At 43.0% G+C, this 25,658-nt stretch overlaps 1 protein-coding gene across 2 annotated transcripts in view; it reads right to left on the bottom strand.

The window, feature by feature from the left end:
* The window catches only part of smchd1 (structural maintenance of chromosomes flexible hinge domain containing 1), a 202,740-nt gene that overhangs the window by 43,899 nt on the left and 133,183 nt on the right, over nucleotides 1-25,658 (bottom strand). For both annotated transcript variants that reach the window (XM_078216072.1, XM_078216073.1), the window contains exon 33: nucleotides 8,333-8,490. In XM_078216072.1, coding sequence (XP_078072198.1) covers nucleotides 8,333-8,490 — 158 coding nt within the window. The remainder of the gene's footprint in view (nucleotides 1-8,332; nucleotides 8,491-25,658) is intronic.

Raw genomic sequence — 25,658 nt, forward strand, 5'->3', positions numbered from 1 at the left:
CAAAATGGATCACCACACACTTATCCGGGTTGAAGTCCATCTGCCACTTCTCCGCCCAGTCTTGCATTCTATCTATGTCTCGCTGCAACTTCTGACATCCCTCCAAACTATCCACAACACCACCTACCTTGGTGTCGTCAGCAAACTTACCAACCCATCCCTCCACTTCCTCATCCAGGTCATTTATGAAAATGACAAACAGCAAGGGTCCCAGAACAGATCCCTGGGGCACTCCACTGGTCACTGACCTCCATGCAGAGAAAGACCCCTCCACAGCCACTCTCTGCCTTCTGCAGGCAAGCCAGTTCTGGATCCACAAGGCAACAGCCCCTTGGATCCCATGCCCTCTCACTTTCTCAAGAAGTCTTGCATGGGGGACCTTATCGAACGCCTTGCTGAAGTCCATATAGACCACATCCACCGCTCTTCCTTCGTCAATGTGTTTGGTCACATTTTCAAAGAACTCAACCAGGCTCGTAAGGCACGACCTGCCCTTGACAAAGCCGTGCTGACTACTTTTGATCATACTAAACTTCTCTAGATGATCATAAATCCTGTCTCTCAGGATCCTCTCCATCAACTTACCAACCACTGAGGTTAGACTCACCGGTCGGTAATTTCCCGGGCTGTCCCTGTTCCCTTTCTTGAATATAGGGACCACATCTGCAATCCTCCAATCCTCCGGAACCTCTCCCGTCTCCATCGACGATGCAAAGATCATCGCCAAAGGCTCCGCAATCTCCTCCCTCGCCTCCCACAGTAACCTGGGGTACATCCCATCCGGTCCCGGCGACTTACCAACCTTGATGCCATTCAATAGTTCCAACACATCCTCTTTCTTTATGTCCACATGCTCGATCCTTTCTGTCCACCGCAAACCAGCAGTACAACCACCCAGATCCCTTTCCACCGTGAATACCGAGGTAAAGTATTCATTAAGCAGCTCCGCCATTTCTAACGGTTCCGCACAAACTTTTCTCCCTTCACCTTTTAAGGGTCCTATGCCTTCACATCTCATCCTTTTACTCTTGACATATTTGTAGAAAGCCTTGGGATTCTCCTTAATCTTACCCGCCAAGGCCTTCTCATGACCCCTTCTCGCTCTCCTAATTTCCTTCTTAAGCTCCTTCCTACATCCCGTATACTCCTCTAAATCCTTAACACCTCCTAGCTCTCTGAACCTTCTGTACGCCTCTCTTTTCTTATTCACCAGGTTCATCACAACCTTCGTGCACCACGGTTCCCGTACCCTACCAACACCCCCCTGTCTCATCGGAACGTTGTCATGCAGAGCTCCAGACAAACATTCCTTGAAAATCCTCCACTTTCCTTCGGTACTTTTCCCCAAGAATGCCTCCTTCCAATTTACCCGTCTAATTTCCTCCCTGATGACACTGTATTTCCCTTTACTCCAGAGAAACACTTTCCTAGCCTGCCTGATCCTATCTCTTTCCAATGCTATCGTGAAGGAGATAGAATTATGATCGCTTCCCTTGCTCTCTGCCCTGCTTTCGCATACCATCTGTCCTTTCATGTTTTGTACACTCTCCCCATGTTGTATTTCTCTTAGCCTTACTGGACCTATTCACTGAGTTCTCCCTTTTTGATTTTCGTCTCTGATTTCTATGCCTTCCACCTTTTCCCTTACTGCCTTTTGTTTCTGTCCCCACTTTACTTCCCTCTGACTTCCTGCATCAGTTTCCATCCCTGTGCCACATTAGTTTAAACCCTCCCCAACAGCACTAGCAAACACTCCTCCAAGGACATTGGTTCCAGTTCTGCCCAGGTGCAGACCGTCTGATTTGTATGATCCCACCTCCCTCAGAACCGGTTCCAATGTCCCAGGAATTTGAATCCCTCCCTTTGCACCATCCTTCAAGCCACGTATTCATCTTAGCTATCTTGATATTCTTACTCTGACTAGCATGTGGCACTAGTAGAAAACCTGAGATGACTACTTTTGAGGCCCTACTTTTTAGTTTAACTCCTTACTCCCTAAATTCGGCTTGTCACCCCGTTCTTTTTAACCTATATTGTTGTGCCTAAATGCATCACGACAGCTGGTTGTTCAACTCCCCCCTCCCCCTCCTCCAGAATGCCCTGCAGCTGCTCCGAGACACCCTTGACTCTTGCACCAGGGAGGCAACAGACCATCCCGGAGTCTCGTTTGCGTCCGCAGAAACACCTGTCTTTTCCCCTTATAATTGAGTTCCCTATTATTATAGGGGACGCAATTGTAAGGGGCGGGAAATAAAATAAATTTAGATACAATCATTCCAAAGATGATCACAGAAGCGTTGATGATAAAAACGGAATTTAACCTGTAAATCTGTAATCACACTCCAATGAAGGAACCTAGTAGTGTCATACATGTGAACATAGGACTACTTTACGTCGCTGGGAAACGCATTTCTTCTGGCTTGCACCCTATCTTGATAGTTGACATAGCCTTTTGCATGCAGCCACTGTAAATCCCCCTTGTTCCAAGCAATTGCAAAGGTGCATTATTATAATGAATCACGATTATGAGTTCTAACAAAGGGAGAAGAATCTGGCCAAGGCAATTATCAGAGGGAATTTTAAAAGTTGAATTATACAGATCAGTTTTAAATAAACGTTTTGGTTAATTCACTCCCTGAAGAATCATGCAGTCTCAAAGATAAGTTAAAATACTTGCCATGATTGTGACTGAGAATTGGTGAAACAAGTTATACTTTGTCATTGGTAACAATGAAATCTTTACCACTATTTGCAATGAATGATTTTGAAAGTTAAGCTTAGTGGTGTCATATACAAAATCTTCCCGTTATTATGATATGATGGCATTTATGACATTATGATAATTATGGCATTTCAACCCGCATTGACAAAGTGAAAACTAAGGCAAGACAACGTGCGAACATTTATTTACTGAACTTTGAAGGTGAGCTCATATGTAATCACCTGGCATGCTAGATCACAAGTTTGTTCATCAGTTTAAAAAAGGCCCAAGTTATGAACTATGGTACTTAACTTAGAACCTCAGATTATGATGGGGGAAGGTTGAGACAAAAGGTGAATGAATACAATCGAGAATTTTGGGGAGCACAAGTTTGTGATGTGAGGTTGAAACAGGAAATTAAAAGCTGCGAATAGGATCATCTGGTCATTTGATCTGTTAATTTTATATAGCTAGGAACCTGGGTTCTAAAAATGGAAAGATTCTAAAGGCATGCATGACTTCATGAAAATCATTAGGAGTGCTAAACACCAAAACATACTAGCACATCAACATAACTATTAATTATAAAGGTGCAGCTCTGATGGATCAGAGATGCTATCTTACTTTTATAAAATCTGATTTCCAAAATTGTACTCCATAGTCAATCAAGGACTGTAAAAAGAACCACTCAGAACAAAGCAAAAAATGTTTCATGGATAGAGAAATAAGGCATCCAGCAACTTAGCGTGCTGTGTTGCATTTTGCAGTTATCCCACACACAAGAGTTCCCAGTTTTCTGAGTCCAACAGAAAGCAAATTAGTAACTACTGGTAAATGAACAATTTGCAGAGCATGAGGCCATCAAAATGCTAGTCAATTAATGACTACTGTAACACTCTTGCTCCATTTAAGTCTCATGGTAATCTTCCAAGTGTAACAGAAAAAATCCTGCCAGCTGTTCAGGACATTGTGCATTAACTGCAGTGTGCAGATAGACAAATGCACAAAAACATGAGATAGGAGCAGGAATAGGCCATTCAACTCTTTGAATCAACCCTGCCATTCAGTCGGACCATGTTTGATCTACTAACTCATCACCACCTCCCCATGCTATCCTATGCCCCTTAACACCAACAGATTATCAACTGCTGACTTGAATATAATGAACGAGCACTGAATTTTCTGGAGTAGAGAATTTCAAAGATTCACAATCCTTTTTGACTGAAGAAATTTCTCTTTGCAGTAAATAGCCACCTACTTATTCTGAAACTGTGATCCATATCCCAGATTCTCCAGCCAGGGGAAACATTCTCTCAACATCTAACCTGTCAAGCCCGTTAAGAATTCTGTATGTTTTAATGAGGATCCAAGCCATCTTTCTAAATTCTAAGGAATATAGGCCTTATTCAATGTTACCTCATATGACAATCCCCTCAAAAGAATCAGTCAATAAAGATTATAAATACCTGAGGCCCAAGCATTAATCCTTGTAGTGTCTGTTTTTTCCTACTTTGTTTTCTATCTTTTAATCAATCCCCAATCCATTACCCCCAATCCCATGAATCCTATTTTTGTATAACCACATCTGGTATAGTGTCTTAGTGAATTTTTTTGAAAATCCTCCAGCATCACATCCCACTAGTTCCCCTTATCTAGTTACAACCTCAAAAAGCTCTTGTTAGATCTGCCAAGCAAATTTTTCTTTTATAAATCTGTCATTGACACTGCCCAATCATATTTTCTTATTGCCCGTTACTTTGTCTCTGATAAGTGTGTCTAGCATTTTCCCTGTCACTGATGTTGGATTTGTTACTTTAATTTCTTTCATGGGATGCCAGTGTGGCTGGCATTTATAGCGGCGATGAAGACAATATAGCTCAAAGTCAGTATGGTTTGTCATTTGGAGGGTAACTTGCAGATGGTGGTGTTTCCATGTGCCCGCTGGCCTTGTCCTTTTCGGTCAGTGGTTTCCAAATGAGAGGGTCCCTTCACAGAAACTGTCATTTCAATTGTAATTTCTCCTGTCTTTTTAAGGGACCCATATTTACTTTGGCAGAAAAAAATCTGATTTTAGTTAATTAAGGTGAAGTGAAAATTATGCAGAATAAAATAATCTTACTGAGGTACAATCGTGTCAAGTGAAAACTTTTGGAATCATGAAAACATACATTATCACTCAATCTACAATTATTATTCTATTGGAATATACTCTGAAAAATCACTTTTAATGTGGTCTTCCTATATGTAATAGCATTGACTTAAATAAGTTCAGGATAAGACCAACCTTAATTTGATATTGGCTTGTTATGCTACAATAGCAGTTATTCTCCAATAAGTAAGATACTTCGTCAGGGAACATTACAATGAAAATGAATTAAATTTCATTTAGCGTTCAAATGTTTAATTTGAGGTTGTAGAAGGAATCTATGGCTTCAAATCAGGCCTTACATTTAATACCTCTAGTGAAAAATGTTGTTTTCTAGCCTACTGTTTAGGGATAAAATTGATTTAAAAGACAACCATGTACAAATAATCATGAGCATTACGACAATTTAAATCCATTATATTACAATCTGCAACCAGACTTCAACAATAATCTTCTGAATTGCGTTTAAACATAACGAACAAATATTTTGTATACAGTGCTGAAATTCATGGGCATTGTTCGGAAACAGTTTGGTACATTAGGCTTCTAAGATAATGAAGGGAATAGATCACTTACCAATCAAGTTCGTTCCAATTAAATAGATCAGGGAGACCAGTGGGTCACAATTATAAGCTGAAGACTAGATCTAGATGCTTGATCTTTCACCAGAGAATAGTGGAACTGTGTAACTATCTTGTTCAGTGGATGCTGAATACCTACAGGAGCAGAACCTGCTTCTGTTTTACTTCATTTGTTCCCCCTCCTCCACCGCCTGAGATGTGGGTGCAGTGGCAAGGCCAGCATTTATTGTCCATCTCTGTTGCCCTTAAGGGGCAGGGGTGAGTTGCCTTTTTGAACCGCTGCAGTTGTTAAGTATTCCCACAGTAGTGTTAAGTATGGATTTTCAGAATTCTTGACCCAGTAACAAAGCAACAACAGCAATAAAGTTTCCAAGTCAGAATGGTGTGCAACTTAGAGAAGTGCCTGCAGGTGGTGGTCAGGTTCCCATCTAACTGTCAATTATTCTAAGTGGTTGAGGTTCAGGAATGGTTGTCCAATGAGCCTGGCAAGTTGCTGTACTACATTTTGTAGATGGTACCTAGTACAGACATGGTGAGCTAGTGATGGAGGGAGTGAATATTTAAGAAGGTTGATGGGGTGCCAATCAAGTGAGTTACTTTGTGCAGCTCCTAGAGCTCGAATGCTCTAGGAGCTGCACTCATCTAGGCAAGTGGAGATAATTTAATCATCCATATTTGTGCCTTATTGATAGCAGACAAGCTTTGGGGAGTCAGGTGACATGGTTCTTGTAGCCACAATATTAGTCAGGTTGCTCAATGGTGGCTGTCAGGGTGTTGATAGTGTGAGATACAGCAATGGTAATGCCACTGTCAAGAGAAGGTAGTTTCTTGTTGGAAATGATCATTGTCATTAGTATTGTATGAATAGTACTTGCCACTTATCAGTCCAAGCTGAATGTTCTCCAGGTCTTGTTGTATGCATGCATGCTCTGCTTCATTATGAGGATTTAGGAATTGGGCTGAACACTGCAATTGGCAGCAAACATCCCCACGTCAGTCCTTGTGATGACGGGAAAGTTGTCTGGGTCTACAGCACTGCCTCAAGGAGCTCCTGCAGCGATGCTCCGGGACCAAGATGATTGGCCTCCAAACCAATCACCAACTTTTTGTGTTAGTTATGACAGCAATGGAAAGTTTTCTGATTTTCACAGACTTCAATTTTGCTCAAAGCCCTTGATGCCACATTCGTCAAATGCTGCCTTGATGCCAAGCGCAGCCACTGTTAACTCATCTCCGGAATTCAGCTCTTCTGTCCTTGTTTGGAGGAAGGCTGCATTGAGACCTGGAGCCAAGAGGTTCTGGTCGAACCAAATGAGCACCGATAAGCATGTTATTGGTGAGAAAGTGCTGCTTGATAGCACTGCTGACGACATCCATCCATTGTTTTGTTGATGGTTGAGAGTGGACTGATGGGGTGGTAATTTTTTGGATTGAATTTGTCATGTTTTTTTGGAACAGGACATAGCTGAGTAATTTTCCAATTTTTTGAGTAGATGTCAGTGTTGTATCTACACTGAAACCATTTGGTTAGTGGTGCAACTTATTCTGAAGCACAAGTTTTCTGCGGGATCTTGTCAGGTCCCATAGCTTTGCTATACCAGTATGTTCAGCAGTATTATATCACATGGAATGAATCAAATTTGCTGAAGACTGGCTTCTGGATTGGTAGGGGTTTCAGGAGGTGGTCAAGATGGATGATCCAGTCACAATTTGTGTCTGAAGATGGTTGCAAATCCTTCAGTCTTGCCTTTTGCACTTGAGCACTGGGCTCCGCTAATATTGAGGATGAGGATGTTCTTGAAGTTTCCTCCTCGTCAGTTGTTTAATTGGTTGGGACTAGCACTAACTTTTACAAAAGGTAGATACCTCAAGGAATTCAGAACTAAAATGATCTCCGAGACTAGATTCAATCACCTAGATGGGTCACAAAGGAATTTCTTAGATTCTCCCCCAAATTGTCCCTGGTTTTTAATATCTAGTCTTTCATCTTTCATATGCAAACCACATAGCTTATGGTGGGCTGGTAGCTTCTATATTGCAACAGATAAAGTAATGGATTAGTGTGGGACAGGTAGATGAAGCAGAAACTGATTACCTGTTCATCATTCTTTGTAAACTCATACAATGAAGCTTCATCGCTGAAGCTTACAAGGCAGATAATATTGTTATGAATGACTGAAAAGTAATGTACGTATTCACATTATTCTACTTTAACCCTTCTTTAAATTGCTGCTATAGCATAGTATCCTGTGTGCTTTAACTAATAGCAGCAAAGGATATCCAAATCAGGACAGTGTTCAAGCCAAAAGTGCGTTAAGAACTTTAAACTGCGGAAAATTAAATATAACTGGAAACCTGACAAATGAACTAAACTATACAGCGAAGGCAAAACCTAATGGCAAACAAGTTTGGTATATACTCTCAGGAAGAAACAGAAATATACAGAAGCAAGGATGGATACACACAAGCTAGATTCAAAAACACTGTACTGCACGCTGAACTGAAAGAGAGCAGCCAGAAAACTAGGAGTTAAGACTAAATCGCTTTGTTCTACTCCTAATCTATGTTCTATCCATTTTGCCTACACACAATGATTTCTGACAAAGCTGCAATTAGATTATTTGGCTATTAAAAATCAGTTTACTAAAAAGAGCGAGAACTGATAAAGTGCAAATAGAATTCTAAAGTGCAACATTTACCGATTTTCAAAAGCATACTAGCAAATACATAGAATCCCTACAGTGCAGGAGATGGCCACTCGGCCCATCAGGTCTGCACTGACTCACTGAAAGACCATCTTACCCAGGCCCAAACTCCCCCGCCCTAAATATTGGCACTTATGCCAAGGCCCAATTACCGAACATATCTATCAATATTTATTACAAGTGAATAAATCATGCATACCTGTTAAAAATCCACCAGCAACAAAAGTTGTATTTTTGTCGTAGTCTACATGCAAGCTGACAGGTTTGTTGGGGTCTGGTACTACATTCAATCTGATCACCGGACCATCCACTGCATTTTTATTAATGATGGCTTTAGTTTGCAATGTGTATTCTCCCCTGAAATACAAAACGTATACCCATACAGTGCAGCCCGTTTAACATTTTATAAACATTCACCTATTCCTCAGACCATCTAAATATAATCTATTTGAAAAGCAATTTGATTTTCAAGAATTAAAAACTGTAAAGTGCTGAATCAAATTTAAGTAACTTAACATGCTGTTTATGAACATGTGCAGCTTGAGACTCCTATGCTTTCCTTTTTAATTACTGATAGCCAAAACCCAAACGGAAAATACCAATAATACATTACACTTGCATATAATTCAAATTTAACAAACATGAAAAACATTTCCACTTTTATAAGTTCTAGCCATATTAGGTTAACTGGACTGTGATTCCCATATTGACAGGATGATCTACAACTTGAATATTGATGCAAGCCTTGTATGCAGAATCTGGAGTAGCAGTATGATACTTGTTAAAAGCATTACCCTTAGTCCTTTCTAACCAGAAATTCAACAATTTGTTTCCTTCTTCCCTTTTCTTCAAAGCGATGTGCTATTATCTGCACAGATCAGACAAATAACCTGCTCCCAGACCATTGCCAATTGAGTTCCACAACTGTAGGCGAGGAAGTGTGCACCATACATAGGGCACAAATAATAATTTTCTTGCAAGAGTATAGGGGGGGGCGATGGCCTAGTGGTATTGTTGCTGGATTATTAATCCAGAAACTCAGCTAATATTCTGGGGACCCAGGTTCAAATCCCACCACGACAGATGGTGGAATTTGAATTCAATAAAAAAAAAAATCTGGAATTAAGAATCTACTGATGGCCATGAATCGATTGTCGGAAAAACCCACCTGGTTTACTAATATCCTTTTAGGGAAGGAAATCTGCTGTCCTTACCCGGTCTGGCCTACATGTGACTCCAGAGCCACAGCAAGGTGGCTGACTCTCAATTGCACTTCAAGGACAACTAGGCATGGGCAATAAATGCTGGCCAGCCAGCGACGTCCATGTCCCATGAATGAATAAAAAAAAGTTCTGTTCATTATTCTGACCTTTCCCTAATATCCATATGAAGGAAATTGCAGTTAAATAGCAGCATGGACTAAGTTTTGTAACTGAGAAAAAGAAAAAACTTTCACTTGTATTGCTCCTTTAATGATCTTAGGATATCCCAAAGTGCTTTACTGGCAAATAAGTACTTTAAGTGCATTCACAGTTCCAATCTGTGGAAATGTAGCAGACAATTCCTTCACAACAAGGTGCACAAAGAGCAGTGAAATGTGACCAGATGTTGTGTTTCTTTTTATGCAATTGGCTGAAAGATAATTTTCCAAGACAGGAAAACTCGCCTGCTTTTTTTTCGAATAGTGTCATGAGATTTCTTACAACCATCTGCCTATACAGACAGAGCCTTGGTTTAACATTTCACTCAAAAGCTGGCACATTTAACAGTGAACCATTCTTCTTTTTTAAATTCATTCAAGGGATGTGGGCTTTTCCAGCATTTATTGCCCATCCTTAATTGCCCGTGGAAAGGTGGTGGTGAGATGCCTTCTTGAACCACTGCAATCTGTGTGGTGAATACACCACAGTGCTGTTGGGGAGGGAGCTCTAGGATTTTGACCAAGTGACAGTGAAGGAATGGTGATATATTTCTGTGACGATCCCCACGAGGTCCATGCGGAATCATTGATTAATCTCCCTGTTGAACAGGAGTTCCCCTGGTAACAGGCAGTGGTCTGCCAGCTGGAACTCATTACCTGGGCCTTTTATAAGGCAGGCCCAGGACCGGGCCTGCTGGATGTTAATCCCAGGCAGGGACTAGTGTGCATACACCACGGTAGTGGTTTTACTTTGCATTCTGTAATAAACTATGTTTCTTTCCAGTTGGGTTTCCAAGTCAGTACATTTGCATTCAAAGAATCTGATAAGACTCACTGTGGGGGTGGGGATATTGAAAATGCTGTGGTTTGGGAAACTGGAAACATATGACGCGGGTATGGAAGACTGTCCCCATACGCCAGAAAAATTAGATATTTCTTCCAGACAAACCCAATTGAATGGGATGACCAGCAAAACGTCATCCTCCTGACTGCTTGTGGAGCCCCGACTTTCAGCATCATAAAATGCATAACCCTACTTGCCAGCCCCAGATTCAAAATCTTTTGACGAATTGGTAGATATGATATCGGACCACTATGATCCTAAACAATCTGTTATATTGCATAGCTACAGGTTTAACACGGCAAATAGACTCCCTGGGGAACTGGCCGCTGAATTCTTGATGAGGCTGCGGAAATTGGCTGAACAGTACGGGTGTGCACTTCCGGGAACGTTATGGGATTGTTTAGTACGTGGAATTAAGAATATTGTGACCCAGGGAAAGCGACTGACTGAACAAACCCTAGACCTCAAGAAAGCAACAGAACAGGCCCTTTCCCACGAAAATGCAGAAAAAAGGCCCAGGAGCTTCAGGGGTCCATAGACAGTACCACCCCCCCACTCCAGCAACCGCTATACTGCAGAACCAAGCCCCCAACGGATAACGCTTGCTTTTCCCATTTGCTGCCAAGAAAGGACGATTAGAGTTGGAGGCCGTAAGATTCCAGGACTAGACGGGAAGTCTCTCCACAATATAGTGAGGAGCGAGCACATCCGTGCTGCACTTGTAGTTATAGGATCCACCCAAAGTGGATGTCGAACAAGGTTGTCGAAACAGACACAATGATACCGCCCAGGTCAAAGTCACCTCAGGATAGGGCTTTACAAATAAATTAGTCCGGGAATGAGGAATTGGTGCAGCTAAATTGCATTGGCACAAACAAAGTGACTCCAATCACGATTAAACTCCAAGAAAATGGCCATCCCCTAGACATGGAGCAGGAGCTGCTGTACCTATTATTGGCGACTCCAAGCCTACGGCACACCAAGGCTAGATTGGCCACATACACTGAGGAGCCCTAACGTATTGTTAGGACCACCGTAACCCCAGTTACCCATGGGCAACAGACAGTCCGACTTCCCCAATAGAGGTGCAAGGCCCAAGGCCCAGTCTTTTGGGAAAGGACTGGCGACAGAAAATCCGCCTGGATTGGCAACAGATCTTTAAATTGGGTACTAGCAATTTATATAAAGCAATTAGGAATTATCCCAAAGTGTTCAAAGAAGGCCTTGGGAAGATTAGAGGCACTAGGGCCAAAATCTGCATGGACCCAGAGGCCCGACCTAAATACTTCAAAGCATGACCAGTCCCTATATGCCAAAATGGAGGCAGAATTGGAATGTCTAGAGAAACTTGGCATTATATGCCCAGTACAATTTGCTGAATGGGCCACGCCAGTCGTCCCAGTTTTAAAACCCAACAATTTGGTCCATTTCTGTGGAGATTATAAATTGACAGTCAACAGAGCCTCCCGCTCAGACAAATACTCTATGCCACACATAAAAGACTTGTATCTTCCTTTCCAGTCAGGCTTCCTGACTCATTACAATTTCCAAGTCAGGATGCTGTATGGCTTGGAAAGGATCTTTCAGGAGTGGTGTTCCCACGTGCCTACTGTCCCCATCCTTCTAGATGGTAGTGGTTGTGGGTTTGGAAGGTGCTAAGGAGCCTTGGTGCGTTCCTGCAATGCATCTTGTAGATGGTATACACTGCTGGGTGTTGGTGCTGGAGTGAATGTTTGCTGATCAGGTGCCAATCAATCTGGCTGTTTTGTCCTGGATGACGTCAAGCTTTTCCGTGTTCTTGGTTTTGCATTCATCCAGGCAAGGGGAGAGTATTCTAACACACTCCTTGTGCCTTGCAAATTGTGGACAGGCAATGTGGTGTGAGGAAGTGAGCTAGTTGCCGCTCGATTCCTAGGCTTTGACCTGCTCTGGTGGCCACAGTATTTATATGTTTAGTCCGGTTCAATCTGGCGCCAATAGTAACCCCCCCCAAGAAAGCAGATAGTGAAATATTCAGCAATGATGATGTGATTGAATGGCAAAGGACAACGGTTAGATTCTCTATACTTGGTCATCGCCTGGCACTCGAGTGCGCAAATGTTATTTGTCACTCTTTTTGAAGAGGTGACAAAGATAATGAATGAGGGAAGTGCCATGGATGTAGTTTATATGAACTTTAGAAAGGCATTTGACAAGGTCCCACATGGCAGACCGGTACAAAAACTAAAATCACATGGGATTCGAGGTGGGCTGGCTTGGATGGATACAGAACTGGCTTGGTTAGAGAAGATGTGGAGATGCCGGCGTTGGACTGGGGTAAACACAGTAAGAAGTCTCACAACAGCAGGTTAAAGTCCAACAGGTTTATTTGGTAGCAAAAGCCACTAGCTTTCGAAGCGCTTGCTGCTCCTTCATCAGGTGAGTGGGAGTTCTGTTCACAAACAGGGCATATAAAGACACAAACTCAATTTACAAAATAATGGTTGGAATGCGAGTCTTTACAGGTAATCAAGTCTAAAATGTACAGACAATGTGAGTGGAGAGAGTGTTAAGCAATGGTTAAAGAGATGTGTATTGTCTCCAGACAGGACAGTTAGTGAGATTTTGCAAGCCCGGGCAAGTCATGGGGGTTACAGATAGTGTGACATGAACCCAAGATCCCGGTTGAGGCTGTCCTCATGTATGCGGAACTTGGCTATCAGTTTCTGCTCAGCGACTCTGCGCTGTTGTGTGTCGTGAAGGCCGCCTTGGAGAACGCTTACCCGAAGATCAGAGGCCGAATGCCCGTGACCGCTGAAGTGTTCCCCAACAGGAAGAGAACACTCTTGTCTGGTGATTGTCGAGCGGTGTTCATTCATCCGCTGTCGTAGCATCTGCATGGTCTCCCCAATGTACCCTGCCTCGGGACATCCTTTCCTGCAGCGTATCAGGTAGACAACGTTGGCCGAGTTGCAAGAGTATGTACCGTGTACCTGGTGGATGGTGTTCTCACGTGAGATGATGGCATCCGTGTCGATGATCCGGCACGTCTTGCAGAGGTTGCTGTGGCAGGGTACATTGGGGAGGCCATGCAGACGCTATGACAGCGGATGAATGAACACCGCTCGACAATCACCAGGCAAGAGTGTTCTCTTCCTGTTGGGGAACACTTCAGCGGTCACGGGCATTCGGCCTCTGATCTTCGGGTAAGCGTTCTCCAAGGCGGCCTTCACGACACACAACAGCACAGAGTCGCTGAACAGAAACTGATAGCCAAGTTCCGCACACATGAGGACGGCCTCAACCGGGATCTTGGGTTCATGTCACACTATCTGTAACCCCCATGACTTGCCTGGGCTTGCAAAATCTCACTAACTGTCCTGTCTGGAGACAATACACATCTCTTTAACCTGTGCTTAACGCTCTCTCCACTCACATTGTCTGTACCTTTAAGACTTGATTACCTGTAAAGACTCACATTCCAACCATTATTTTGTAAATTGAGTTTGTGTCTTTATATGCCCTGTTTGTGAATAGAACTCCCACTCACCTGACGAAGGAGCAGCGCTCCGAAAGCTAGTGGCTTGTGCTACCAAATAAACCTGTTGGACTTTAACCTGGTGTTGTGAGACTTCTTACTTGGTTAGAGAAAACAGTAAAGTCGTGGAAAAGTGTTTTTCAAAATGGAGATCTGTAGCTAGTGGTGTTCCACAGGAGTCAGTGCTGGGACCTGTTGTTTGTCGTATATATAAATGAACTGGAGGAAAATGTAGGTGGTCTGATTAGTAAATTTGCGGATGACATGAAGATTGATGAAGTTGCTGATAGTGCCAGGAATTGTCAAAGGATATAACAGGATATAGATAGATTCGAGACTTGGGCACAGTTAAAGTTTATCAATTAGTCACAAGTAAGGCTTACATTAACACTGCAATGAAGTTACTGTGAAATTCCCCTCGTCGCCACAGTTCAGCGCCTGTTCAGGTCAATGCACCTAACCAGCATGCCTTTCAGAATGTGGAGGAAACCAGAGCACCTGGAAGAAACCCATGCAGACACGGGGAGAACATGCAAACGCCACACAGACAGTGATCCAAGCCAGGAATTGAACCTGGGTCCCTGGCACTGTGAAGCAGCAGTGCTAACCACTATGCTACCGTGCCACCCATATACTGTGCTGCACAGAAATGGCAGATGGAGTTTAATCCGAACACGTGTTGCATTTTGGAGGTTCAAATTTAGGTGTGAATTATACTGTAAATGAAAGAACCCTTAGGAACATTGACATACAGAGGGATCAGGACGTGCAGGTCCACAGTTCCCTAAAAGTGGCAATACAGATGGCCAAGGTGATTAAGAAAGCATATGGCATGCCTGCCTTCATCAGCCGGGGCATCGAGTATAAGAGTTGAGAAATTATAATGCAGCTATACAAAACCTTGATTAGGCTGCATTTGGAGTATTGCGTTCAGTTCTGGTCACTACTATATCAGAAGGACATGGAAGCTTTGGAGAGAGTGCAAAGAAGGTTCACCAGGATGTTGTCTGGTGTCAACGGTCTTGGCTGAGGAGAGGTTGAATAAACTAGGATTGTTTTCATTGGAAAAACAGAGGCTGAGGGGAGACCTGATAGAGATCTACAAAATTATGAGAGGCATAGACAGGGTGGATAGTCAGAGGCTTTTTCCCAAGGTGGAAGTATCAATTACAAGGAGCCACAGGTTCAAGGTGAGAGGGGGAAAGTTTAAGGGAGATGTGCGGGAGAAGCTTTGCAGGCAGAAAGTGGTGGATGCCTGCAAAGCGCTGGCAGAGGTGGTGGAAGCAAGCACATTAGCAAAATTTAAGAGGCATCTGAATGGGTACATGATAGGGAGGGAATAGAAGGATACAGACCTAGTAAGGACAGAAGGTTTTTTTTTTAGTTTGGTTAGGGCATCATGATCGGCACAGGCTTGGAGGGTGGAAGGGCCTGTTCCTGTGCTGTACTTTTCTTTGTCCTTTGTCACCCCAAGTCTGACACAAGGCTTGCTGCATTTGGACATCAACTGCTTCAATATCTGAGGAGTCACAATGCTGAACATTGCACAATCATCAGCGAACATACCCACTTTTGACCTTATGATGGAAGGAAGGTCATCAATGAAGCAGCTGAAGATGGTTGGGCTGAGGACACTACCCTAAGAAACTCCTGCAGTGATGTCCTGGAGCTGAGATGATTGACCTCCAACAACCACAAGCATCTTCCTTTGTGCTGGGTAGGGCTCTAAACAATGAAGAGTCGTTCTCCCCCCCCCCCCACCCAATTTCCAAAGACTTCAGTTTGCTAGGGTTCTTGATTGTACACTGTCAATCTGTCACTTTGATGTAAAGGGCAGTCACTCTCACTTCATCTCTAAGTTCAGCTCTTTTGTCCAGGTTTGAAACAAGGCTCAGTACTGCACTGAAGTGTCAGCCTGCATAGGGCTTGAATCCACAACTTTCTGACTCAGAGGCAAGAACGTTAGTGCTGAGCTGTAGTTGACATATTTTAGGAAGATAATTCTGTAGACCTTAAAAGCTAAGAGAATGTATTTTAAAAGTGATCACAACTACTACACAAGGTTTACAACACATCATTTAGAATTTATCGAATAGCTCTCAATGTTTGGGTATTTAATCAGTTTCACCGAAAGTAAGGGAAAACCTAAGCAAAATGTGAGCATGAATTTTCTACTACAATAATCGCCTTTGCAGCTATAAAAGATTGACATTACGTCCCACTTACTTCAGAAACATTTGGTGCTTCATTAAACAGCACCCATTAAATTAATAACATCCTTGATGGAACTCACAACCGTCAAATAAATTTGACAAGTGTTACAAATGTAAGGTTTGATCAGATGGCCATGCTTTAAACTGTTTCCTTAATTTCAAGCAAATGGTGTAATAAAGAGAGACATGTGTTCTATTGCCCATGTCAAATGCCAGGTTTAACACCTAAACACAAAGGGAGAGACTGATGTTTTTGCGACTGCAGGCCTGCTTGCTAAGAGAGGAGCGCACGAGAAAGAGCATGAGCTGCTGCAGCTAACAGAGGGGAAAGGGCTGTTTTTGTTATTAGCTACAAGACAGAATGTGGGTGGGACGACATTTCCTGGTCGAAGACATAGGAAGATGGACACTTAAGTATTCTGAAAGATTTTTTCCTGGTGTGGGCGGAGGGAGAATCATCAGACTGAGCCAAGATGCTGCAGATTGGTTCAAGAATTTGCAGAAGACTGAGGGAAAAGATCTTTGATGCTACGACTCAATAAAACAGAAGTAAATTACTGTAACCTGGGAGTAACTTTGGACTGATTTGATTTGTTATTGTCACATGTATTAACATAGTGAAAAGCATCGTTTCTTGCTCGCTATACAAAGCATACCGTTCATAGAGAAGGAAATGAGAGACTGCAGAATGTAGTGCTACAGTCATAGTTCGGGTGTAGAGAAAGATCAACTTAATGCAACTTAGGTCCATTCAAAAGTCTGATGGCAGCAGGAAAGAAGCTGTTTTGAGTTGGTGGGTACGTGACCTCAGGCTTTTGTATCTTTTTCCCGACGGAAGAATACGGAAGTGAGAATGTCTGGGGTGCGTAGGGTCCTTAATTATGCTGGCTGCTTTGCTGAGGCAGTGGGAAGTGTAGACAGAGTCAATGGATGGGAGGCTGGTTTGCGTGATGGATTGGGCTACATTCACGACCTTTTGTAGTTCCTTGTGGTCTTGGGCAGAGCAGGAGTCATACCAAGATGTGATACAACCAGAAAGAATGCTTTCTATGGTGCATCTGTAAAAGTTGGAGAGAGTCATAGCTGACATGCCAAATTTCCTTAGTCTTCTGAGAAAGTAGTCAAAGGTAGGCTTTCTTAACTATAGTGTTGGCATGGGGGGACCAGGACAAGTTGTTGGTGATCTGGACACCTAAAAACTTGAAGCTCTCGACCCTTTCTATTTTGTCCCTATTGATGCAGACAGGGGCATGTTCTCCTTTACGCTTCCTGAAGTTGATGACAATCTCCTTTGTTATGTTGACATTGAGGGAGAGATTATTGTTGCCGCACCAGTTCACCAGATTCTCTATCTCATTCCTGTACTCTGTCTCATCATTGTTTGAGATCTGACCTACTATGGTGGTGTCGTCAGCAAACTTGAAAATCGAGTTGGAAGGGAATTTGGCCACAGTCACAGGTGTATAAGGACTGTTGCTTGTAAAGACTGCAATCTGCAGAGGATATATATACACATATGTGGCATGTAGTTATCAGTCATAGAATCCTACAGTGCAGGAGGCCATTCGGCCCATCAAGTCTGCACCTACTACAACCCCACCCAAGCCCTATCCCCATAACACCATGCATTTACCCTAGCTAGTCCCACTGACACCAAGGGGCAATTTAGCATGGTCAATCCACCTAACCCGCACATCTTTGGACTGTGGGAGGAAACTAGAGCACCTGGAGGAAACCCACCAGACAAAGGGAGAATGTGCAAACTCCACACAGACAGTGACCCAAGCCGGGAATTGAACCTGGGTCCCTGGCACTGCAAGGCAGCAGTGCTAACCACTATGCCGCCCCCATGTCAAGACATTATCCTTTCTGTAGTTTTTAGTATTAGTTGCCTACTGAACAATGTTTAGTGCATGTTGATTTTACTTCATTTGTTACAGTAAATGTCTTAAAATTTGAAATCTTGTCATGTAATTCTTTAAACTGGTCCCTGGGAATTCAAATTTATTAAAAGCTATCCCTGCGGGGATCATAACACAAGTGAACTTTGGATATTGAGGACAAAACATACAATTTGATTAAATATGAGATGGTAGCATAGTGGTAATGTTACTGGACTGGACTGCAATCCTGAGAATGAAGACACTTCAGCTCACAATCTTAAATGATTGGTCCTTTTAGATTCCCCAGCCAGGAGAAACAACTTCCATATCAAGCTCCTTCAGAATCTTCTGTGTTTCACTGAGACCATCTCTCATTCTTCTAAACTCCAGAGTACAGGACAATTTACTCAGCCTCTCATCAGAGGACAACCAGCTCATCACCGATGTAATGAACCTTCTCTACACCACCTCTCAGGCAAATATACCCTTTCTTAAATACTGTCTGGAAACCAAAGCAGCAGAGTGCTCCAAATGTGGTTTCACAAAAACCCTGTGCAATTGCAGCAAGATTTCTTATTCTTGTGCGACAATCTCCTTGCATTAAAGGCTAACATGTTGTTGGAATATATGTGTAGTTTGGTAGGTCTCAAAGAGGTTCTTACTCTGGTATAGTTTAACAGCAAGTGTTTGTTGTCTACTCAGAACCACAAGTCGAAGCTAGGAGCTGTTTACCTCTACACATGCCTATGTCTATATAAGACTACCCTCTAGACTCCGGTCATGAGCTCTTGTACATTACAGTGTGGGAAGTACTGTACCCTATGTGAGATTGTTATATTCAATATGCCATTTGACTTCCCAAAAGGTGCCAGGATTAAGGACATAAGAAAAGAACTGAGTGGGAGATAGCAGATCCAGTTGTCATGGTCCACGCAAGAACCAATAACAGAAGTGGAACTAGGAATGGTGATTTCATGAAAGAGCTTGAAGAGTTAGGATCCAAATTGAAATGCAGAATCTCATGTAATAAGCCCTGGAAATTGCAAACTGGCAAAGAGAAAACCAGTCAGCTGATAAAATGTGTCGCTAAAAGTGTGTTTTAGAAGGAGGTTTAATGAATGGGGCAATGGTCCCAATTTTGTAAAATGAAGGTATTGTTCTGTTGAGTCAGGATTTACTTAAACTTGGCTGAAACCAATGTCCTGGTGAAACAAATCATTAGGATTCAGGGAGAATTCTAGCAACGGCAAGTTTTAGTTTCCTAGGTCAACCTGTCAAGGAACCAAGATAATGAAAAATTACTTATAGAATCATAGAATCCTACAATGCAGAAGGGGGCCATTCAGCCCATTGAGTCTGCATGCACCAACCACAATCCCACCCAGCCCTATCCCCATAACCCCATGGCATTTACCCTAGTTAGTCCCCCTGACAGTAAGGGGCAATTTAGCATTGCCAACCCACCTAACCTGCACATCTTTGGACTGTGGAAGGAAACCCACGCAGACACGGAGAGGATGTGCAAACTCCACACAGACAGACACCCAAGCCGGGAATCGAACCCGGGTCCCTGGCGCTGTGAAGCAGCAGTGCTAAGCACTGTGCCGCCCGTGCATTCATATGGTGCTTTTCAAGACCTCAGAATGCTAATCATGCTCTCCAACCAATAAGATACTTTTGAAGTAATGTAGGAAACACAGTCTATTATGCACAGCTAGCTCCCACAAAAAGCACTGTGGTAGTGGGCAGATAATCATTACAAAAAAAATGGATCGAGGGAATAAATACTGGCCAGGGCACAGAATAACCTCTTTGGAATAGAAACATGGAATCTTTCACATCCACCTGAGGGCGCAGACAGGCCTTTTATCTTAAAGAAAGCACTTCAAGCAGTGCAGCATTCCCTCAGTATCACACTAGAACATCAGGCTTGATTTTTGTGGAGTGGAGGTTGAACCAACAACTTTCCAACTCGAGCAAATATGCTAGCGACTGAGCCACAGCTGATGCAGGTATTGGCATTGTTCAATGAGAATGAGTTCATCGATAACTTTCTAGTAAAGAAGCCTCAGGGAAGAATGACCTTAGAAGTTAGCTAAGTCCAAAATTATGGCTAAATCTGACCAAAACATGTAGGTATCAGAGACCTGCAAAAATGTACTGTTAAATTAGTATCCTGAAATCTGATGCCATTCCATCCATCCCTCTCATACCATATCCACCCACTTTATAATCCCAAACCCATCATCCTATACCATCCCCATCCTCCATTTCATCCTACCCAACACATCACATCACCACCCCCATCCCCTATTCCAATCTCCCACATTTTTGCCCTCTATTTCTGCCTCTTCCAACACCCACTACTCACTCCACCCAATCCCTCTAGTCAGGGTAATTTTGCTGTTGAACTTCTCTCACCTTTCAGTCTGCAAAACATTGGCAGTAACATTTATATTTTTATTGCAACAGTACTTCTTTAAATCTCCACCCATGCCATTCCATCCTCTTTATGCTATTCTTCTCAAGCCATTTCCAACCCTTTCCCTTTGTCCCTCTCAATCCAGCCCTTCTTCCCATGTCATTCTATCCCAATTCATACCTCCAATGAACCCTCTCCCTCCCCCCACCCTGTATTGAACAAGATAATTCATAATTCACAAATGTACATTCCCCAAGGAATAGAAATCCTCAAGAATGCAACCTGATAAGTTAAAGATAGTCTAAGACAATATGAAAAGGCTTATAATACTTCAAGAATAGAAGACTTGAGGATTAGAAGGATGATCAAGAAATTGAATACAGAATGAGGGCAAACTAGCAAATTACTTTATCAAACAGACTGCAAGTGTTTCTTTGGGATCTAAAAGATAAGATATTAGCAAGAATAAACATAGGTCCCTCACAAGCAATACAGGAAAACAAATGTGGGAAAATAAGGAAATGGCAGACAATGGAAGGGTGCTTCACAGTATAAAGCAAAAAAAAGTCCAGAAATAGTACGGAACCAAGGGTCTAATGAGAACGTAAATTAGTAGCACAGAAATTAATGAAAAGCTGCTCAATCCCCTGGACCTGGTGACCTACATTCTAGGATTTTAAAGGGGGTGGCGCCAGAAATACACAATGTACTGAACAAAATGGTTTAGATTTTCCAGTGTTCTCTAAATTTTTGTAATAGTCCCCACAGATTGGAAGGTAGGAAACGTAACTCCACTATTCATGAAAGGAATGGGGAGAAAATAGTAAGCCAAAGGCCACTTAACCTGACAGGTGTAGATTCTGTTACTAGAATGCTGGAATCAGGAGCAAAGCAATTAGAAAAATTACATGAATTATATTTATGAAAGGAAAATAATGATTGGTAAATTTGTTAAACACTTTTTGAGTCTGTAATTAGTAGGGTAGGGTAAGGGGAACTAGTGGCTGTAGTGCTATGAAGATTTTCAAACACATTTAGTAAGGTGCCTTCCATGAGGCTAGTATACAAAATTAGAGCTCACGGGATTTGGAATTATGGGTTGAGGATTGGTTATCAGAATACAGGAGTAAACAGATCATTTTCAGGTTGGCAAGCTGCAACTAGCAGGGGCACTGTAAGAATCAGTAGGTGGGCCTCAACCATTTTCGATCTGTTAATGCCTTAGATGAGGGAACTGAGTATACATATCCAAGTTTGCTGAAGTTGCAAAACTAGGTGGGAAATTATGCTGTGAGGACGCAGTAACCCCTAAGGAATAAAGAAAAGTGAAGTAAGTGGTCAAGCACATGGCAGGTGATATGTTGTGGACAAATATAAAGTTGTGCACTTCAATAGAAAAATAGCTAAGCAAATTTAATAAAAACCATCTTATGGAGGGGGGGTCAGGTGATACAAGCCAAGTAACAGCTGCATTTTCACAAGCTCTGGCACCACTCATTTTTAAATTTTAAAAATTCTTACACACAATCCATGATTATCTGATCCTGATGTGCATAATCTGTGCAACTTGAGGAAGTGACAAGAAAATATGACCAGGGTAGGGCAGTGTGGATGTTGTACACATGGACTTTAGTAAAGCCTTCGATAAGGTTCCTCATGGCAGGCCGATACAGAAGGTGAAGTCATATGGGATCCAAGGTGGGCCAGTAAGATGGATAAAAAAAAACTGACTTGGACATAGAAAGCAGAGAGTAGCAGTAGAAAGGTACTTTTCTAACCGAAGATCTGTGACAAGCAGTGCTCCACAAGGACCAGTGCTGATTTGGAGGAAAATATAGGTAGTCTAATTAATAAATTTGCAGATGATACAAAAATTAGGGGAGTAGCGGATAGTGAGGATTGTCAGAGGATACAGCAGGATATAAATCGGCTGGAGACCTGGGCCGGAAGCTGGCAGATGGAACTTAAGATGTGGAGATGCCGGCTTGGACTGGGGTGAACACGGTAAGAAGTCTCACAACACCAGGTTAAAGTCCAACAGGTTTATTTGGTAGCAAATACCATAAGCTTTCGGAGCGCTGCTCCTTCGTCAGATGGAGTGGAAATGTGCTCTCAAACAGTGCAAACGGATTTCCGATTCCTGTACTCAATGCCCCGATCAATGAAGGCCAGCATGCCATATGCCTTCTTGATCACCTTGTCCACCTGAGTTGCCTCCTTCAAGAAACTGTGGATCTGCATGCCTAGATCCCTCTGTATGCTAATATTTCTAAGGGCTCTACCATTTACTCTATACTTTCCTTCTGCAGTATACTTCCAAATCGCATCACCTCACATTTGTCTCTGCTTTCTATGCCCAAGTCAGTTTTTTTTTATCCATCTTACTGGCCCACCTTGGATCCCATATGACTTCACCTTCTGTATCGGCCTGCCATGAGGAACCTTATCGAAGGCTTTACTAAAGTCCATGTGTACAACATCTACATTGCCTTACCCTGGTCATATTTTCTTGTCACTTCCTCAAGTTGCACAGATTATGCACATCATTTTGTCTGTTTGCACTGTTTGACAGCACCATTTCCACTCCATCTGACGAAAGAGCAGCGCTCCGAAAGCTTATGGTATTTGCTACCAAATAAACCTGTTGGACTTTAACCTAGATGGAACTTAACCCAGACAAATGTGAGGTGATGCGATTTGGAAGTATACTGCAGAAGGAAAGTATATAGTAAATGGTAGAGCCCTTAGAAATATTAGCATACAGAGGGATCTAGGCATGCAGATCCACAGTTTCTTGAAGGAGGCAACTCAGGTGGTCAAGGTGATCAAGAAGGCATATGGCATGCTGGCCTTCATTGATCGGGGCATTGAGTACAGGAATCGGAAAATCATGTTGCAACTGTATAAGACTTTGGTTTGGAGTATTGTGTACAATTCTGGTTGCCACACTACTGGAAGGATGTTGATGCATTGGAAATGGTGCAGAAGAGATTTACCAGGATGTTGCTTGGTTTGGAAGATATGGACTATGAAGAAATGTTGAACACACTTGGATTGTTTTCATTGGAGCATCGGAGATTGAGTGGGGGCCTGATAGAGGTTTACAAGATTATGACAGTCTTGAATAGTCAGAGCCTTTTTTCCAGGGTCGAAGGGTCAATTACCCGGGGGCATAGGTTGAAAGTGAGAGGGGGAAAGTTTAAAAGAGAGGTAAGGGGTAAATTTTTCACACAGTGGGTGGTGAATGCCTGGAACACGTTGCCGGAGATGGTGGTGGAAGCAGATTTTATAACAATGTTCAAGAGGCATCTGGATAGATACATGAATAGGCAGGGAATAGATGGATATGGACCATGTAGAGGCAAGAAAATATCAGAGTAGAGAGGCACCTGTGTCCGCACTGACTTGGTGGGCCAAAGGGCCTGTTCCTGTGCTGTACTGTCCTTTGTTCAGTAAAATGAAGGAGATAGTCATCGACTTCAGGAAGCACAGTGGAGGACATGCCCCTGTCTATATCAACGGGGATGAAGTGGAAATGGTTGAGAGTTTCAAGTTTTCTAGGTGTCCAGGTCACCAACAACCTGCCCTGGTCCCTCCACGATGACACTATAAATAAGAAAGCCTTCCAATGTTTCTACTTTCTCAGATGGCTAAGGAAATTCGGCACGTCTGATACGACTCTCACCTATTTTTGCAGATGCATCTTAGAAAGCATCCTTTCCTGATGTATCTCAGCTTGGTATGGCTCTTGCTCTGACCATGACCGCAAGAAACTACAAAGGGTTAGAATAGAATCCATAGAATCCATACAGTACAGAAGGAGGCCATTCGGCCCATCAAGTCTGAACTAACCACAATCCCATCCAGGCCCGATTCCCATAACCCCACATCTTTACCCTGCTAATCCCCTTGGGTCGATTTACCATGGCCAATCAACCTAACCTGCACATCTTTGGACTGCGGGTGGATACCGGAACACCTGGAGGAAACCCACACAGACAGGGGGAGAATGTGCAAACTCCACACAGTTACCCGAGGCTGGAATTGAACTCGGGTCCTTGGCGCTGTGAGGCAGCAGTGCTAACCACTGTGCCACAGCATAGCCTAGTCCATCACGCAAACCAACGTCCCATGCATTGAATCCATCCCGCATAAGAGATTATTGTACAAGATTAAAGTGCATGAGATTGGGGGAAGTGTATTGAGATGGATAGAAAACTGGTTGGCTGAGAGGAAACAAAGAGCAGGAATTAATGGGTCCTTTTCAAATTGGGAGTAACTAGTAGGGTGCCATAGGGATTGGTGCTGGGACCCCAGATATTCATAATATATATTAATGATTTGGATGAGGGAACAAAATGTAACATCTCAAAGTTTGCAGATGATACCAAGTTGGGTGGGAGGGTGACCTGTGACAAGGATGCAGAGGTTCTTCAGTGTGATCTGGACAAGTTGGGTGAGTGGGCAAATCAATGGCAGATGCAGTATAATTTGGATAATTGTGAGGTTATTCACTTTGGAAGCAAAAACAAGGCGGCCGATTACTACCTGAATGGCTGTAAATTGGGAGAGGGGTGTGTGCAGTGGGATCTGGGTGTCCTTGTGCACCAGTCGCTGAAGGTAAGCATGCAGGTGCAGCAGGCGGTAAAGCCAAATGGTATGCTGGCCTTCATTGCGAGAGGTTTCGAGTACAGGAGCAGGGATGTGTTGCAATTATACAGGGCCTTGGTGAGGCTACATCTAGAATATTGTGTGCAGTTTTGGTCTCCTTTTCTGAGGAAGGATGTTCTTGCTCTCGAGGGAGTGCAGCGAAGGTTCACCAGGCTCATTCCAGGGATGGCGAGACTGATGTATGAAGAGTGATTGACTGCGTTAGGATCGTTTTTGCTGGAGTTCAGACAAATGAGGGGGATCTCAGAGACTTATAAAATTCTAACAGGACTAGATAGGATAGATGCAGGGAGGATGTTCCTGATGGTGGGGGAGTTCAGAATCGGGCTCACAGTCTGAGGATTCGGGGTCGACTATTTAGGACGGAGGTGAGAAGACATTTCTTCACCCGAAGAGTGGTGAGCCTGTGGAATTCATTACCACAGGAAGTAGTTGATGTCAAAACATTGAACGTATTCAAGAAGTGGTTAGATACAGCACTTGGGGTAAATGGGATCAGAGGTTATGGGGAGAAAGCAGGATTGAGCTACCGAGTTGGACGATCAGCCATGAACG

Source organism: Mustelus asterias, chromosome 7 (genome assembly GCF_964213995.1).
Source record: "Mustelus asterias chromosome 7, sMusAst1.hap1.1, whole genome shotgun sequence".
NCBI classification, from domain to species: domain Eukaryota; kingdom Metazoa; phylum Chordata; class Chondrichthyes; order Carcharhiniformes; family Triakidae; genus Mustelus; species Mustelus asterias.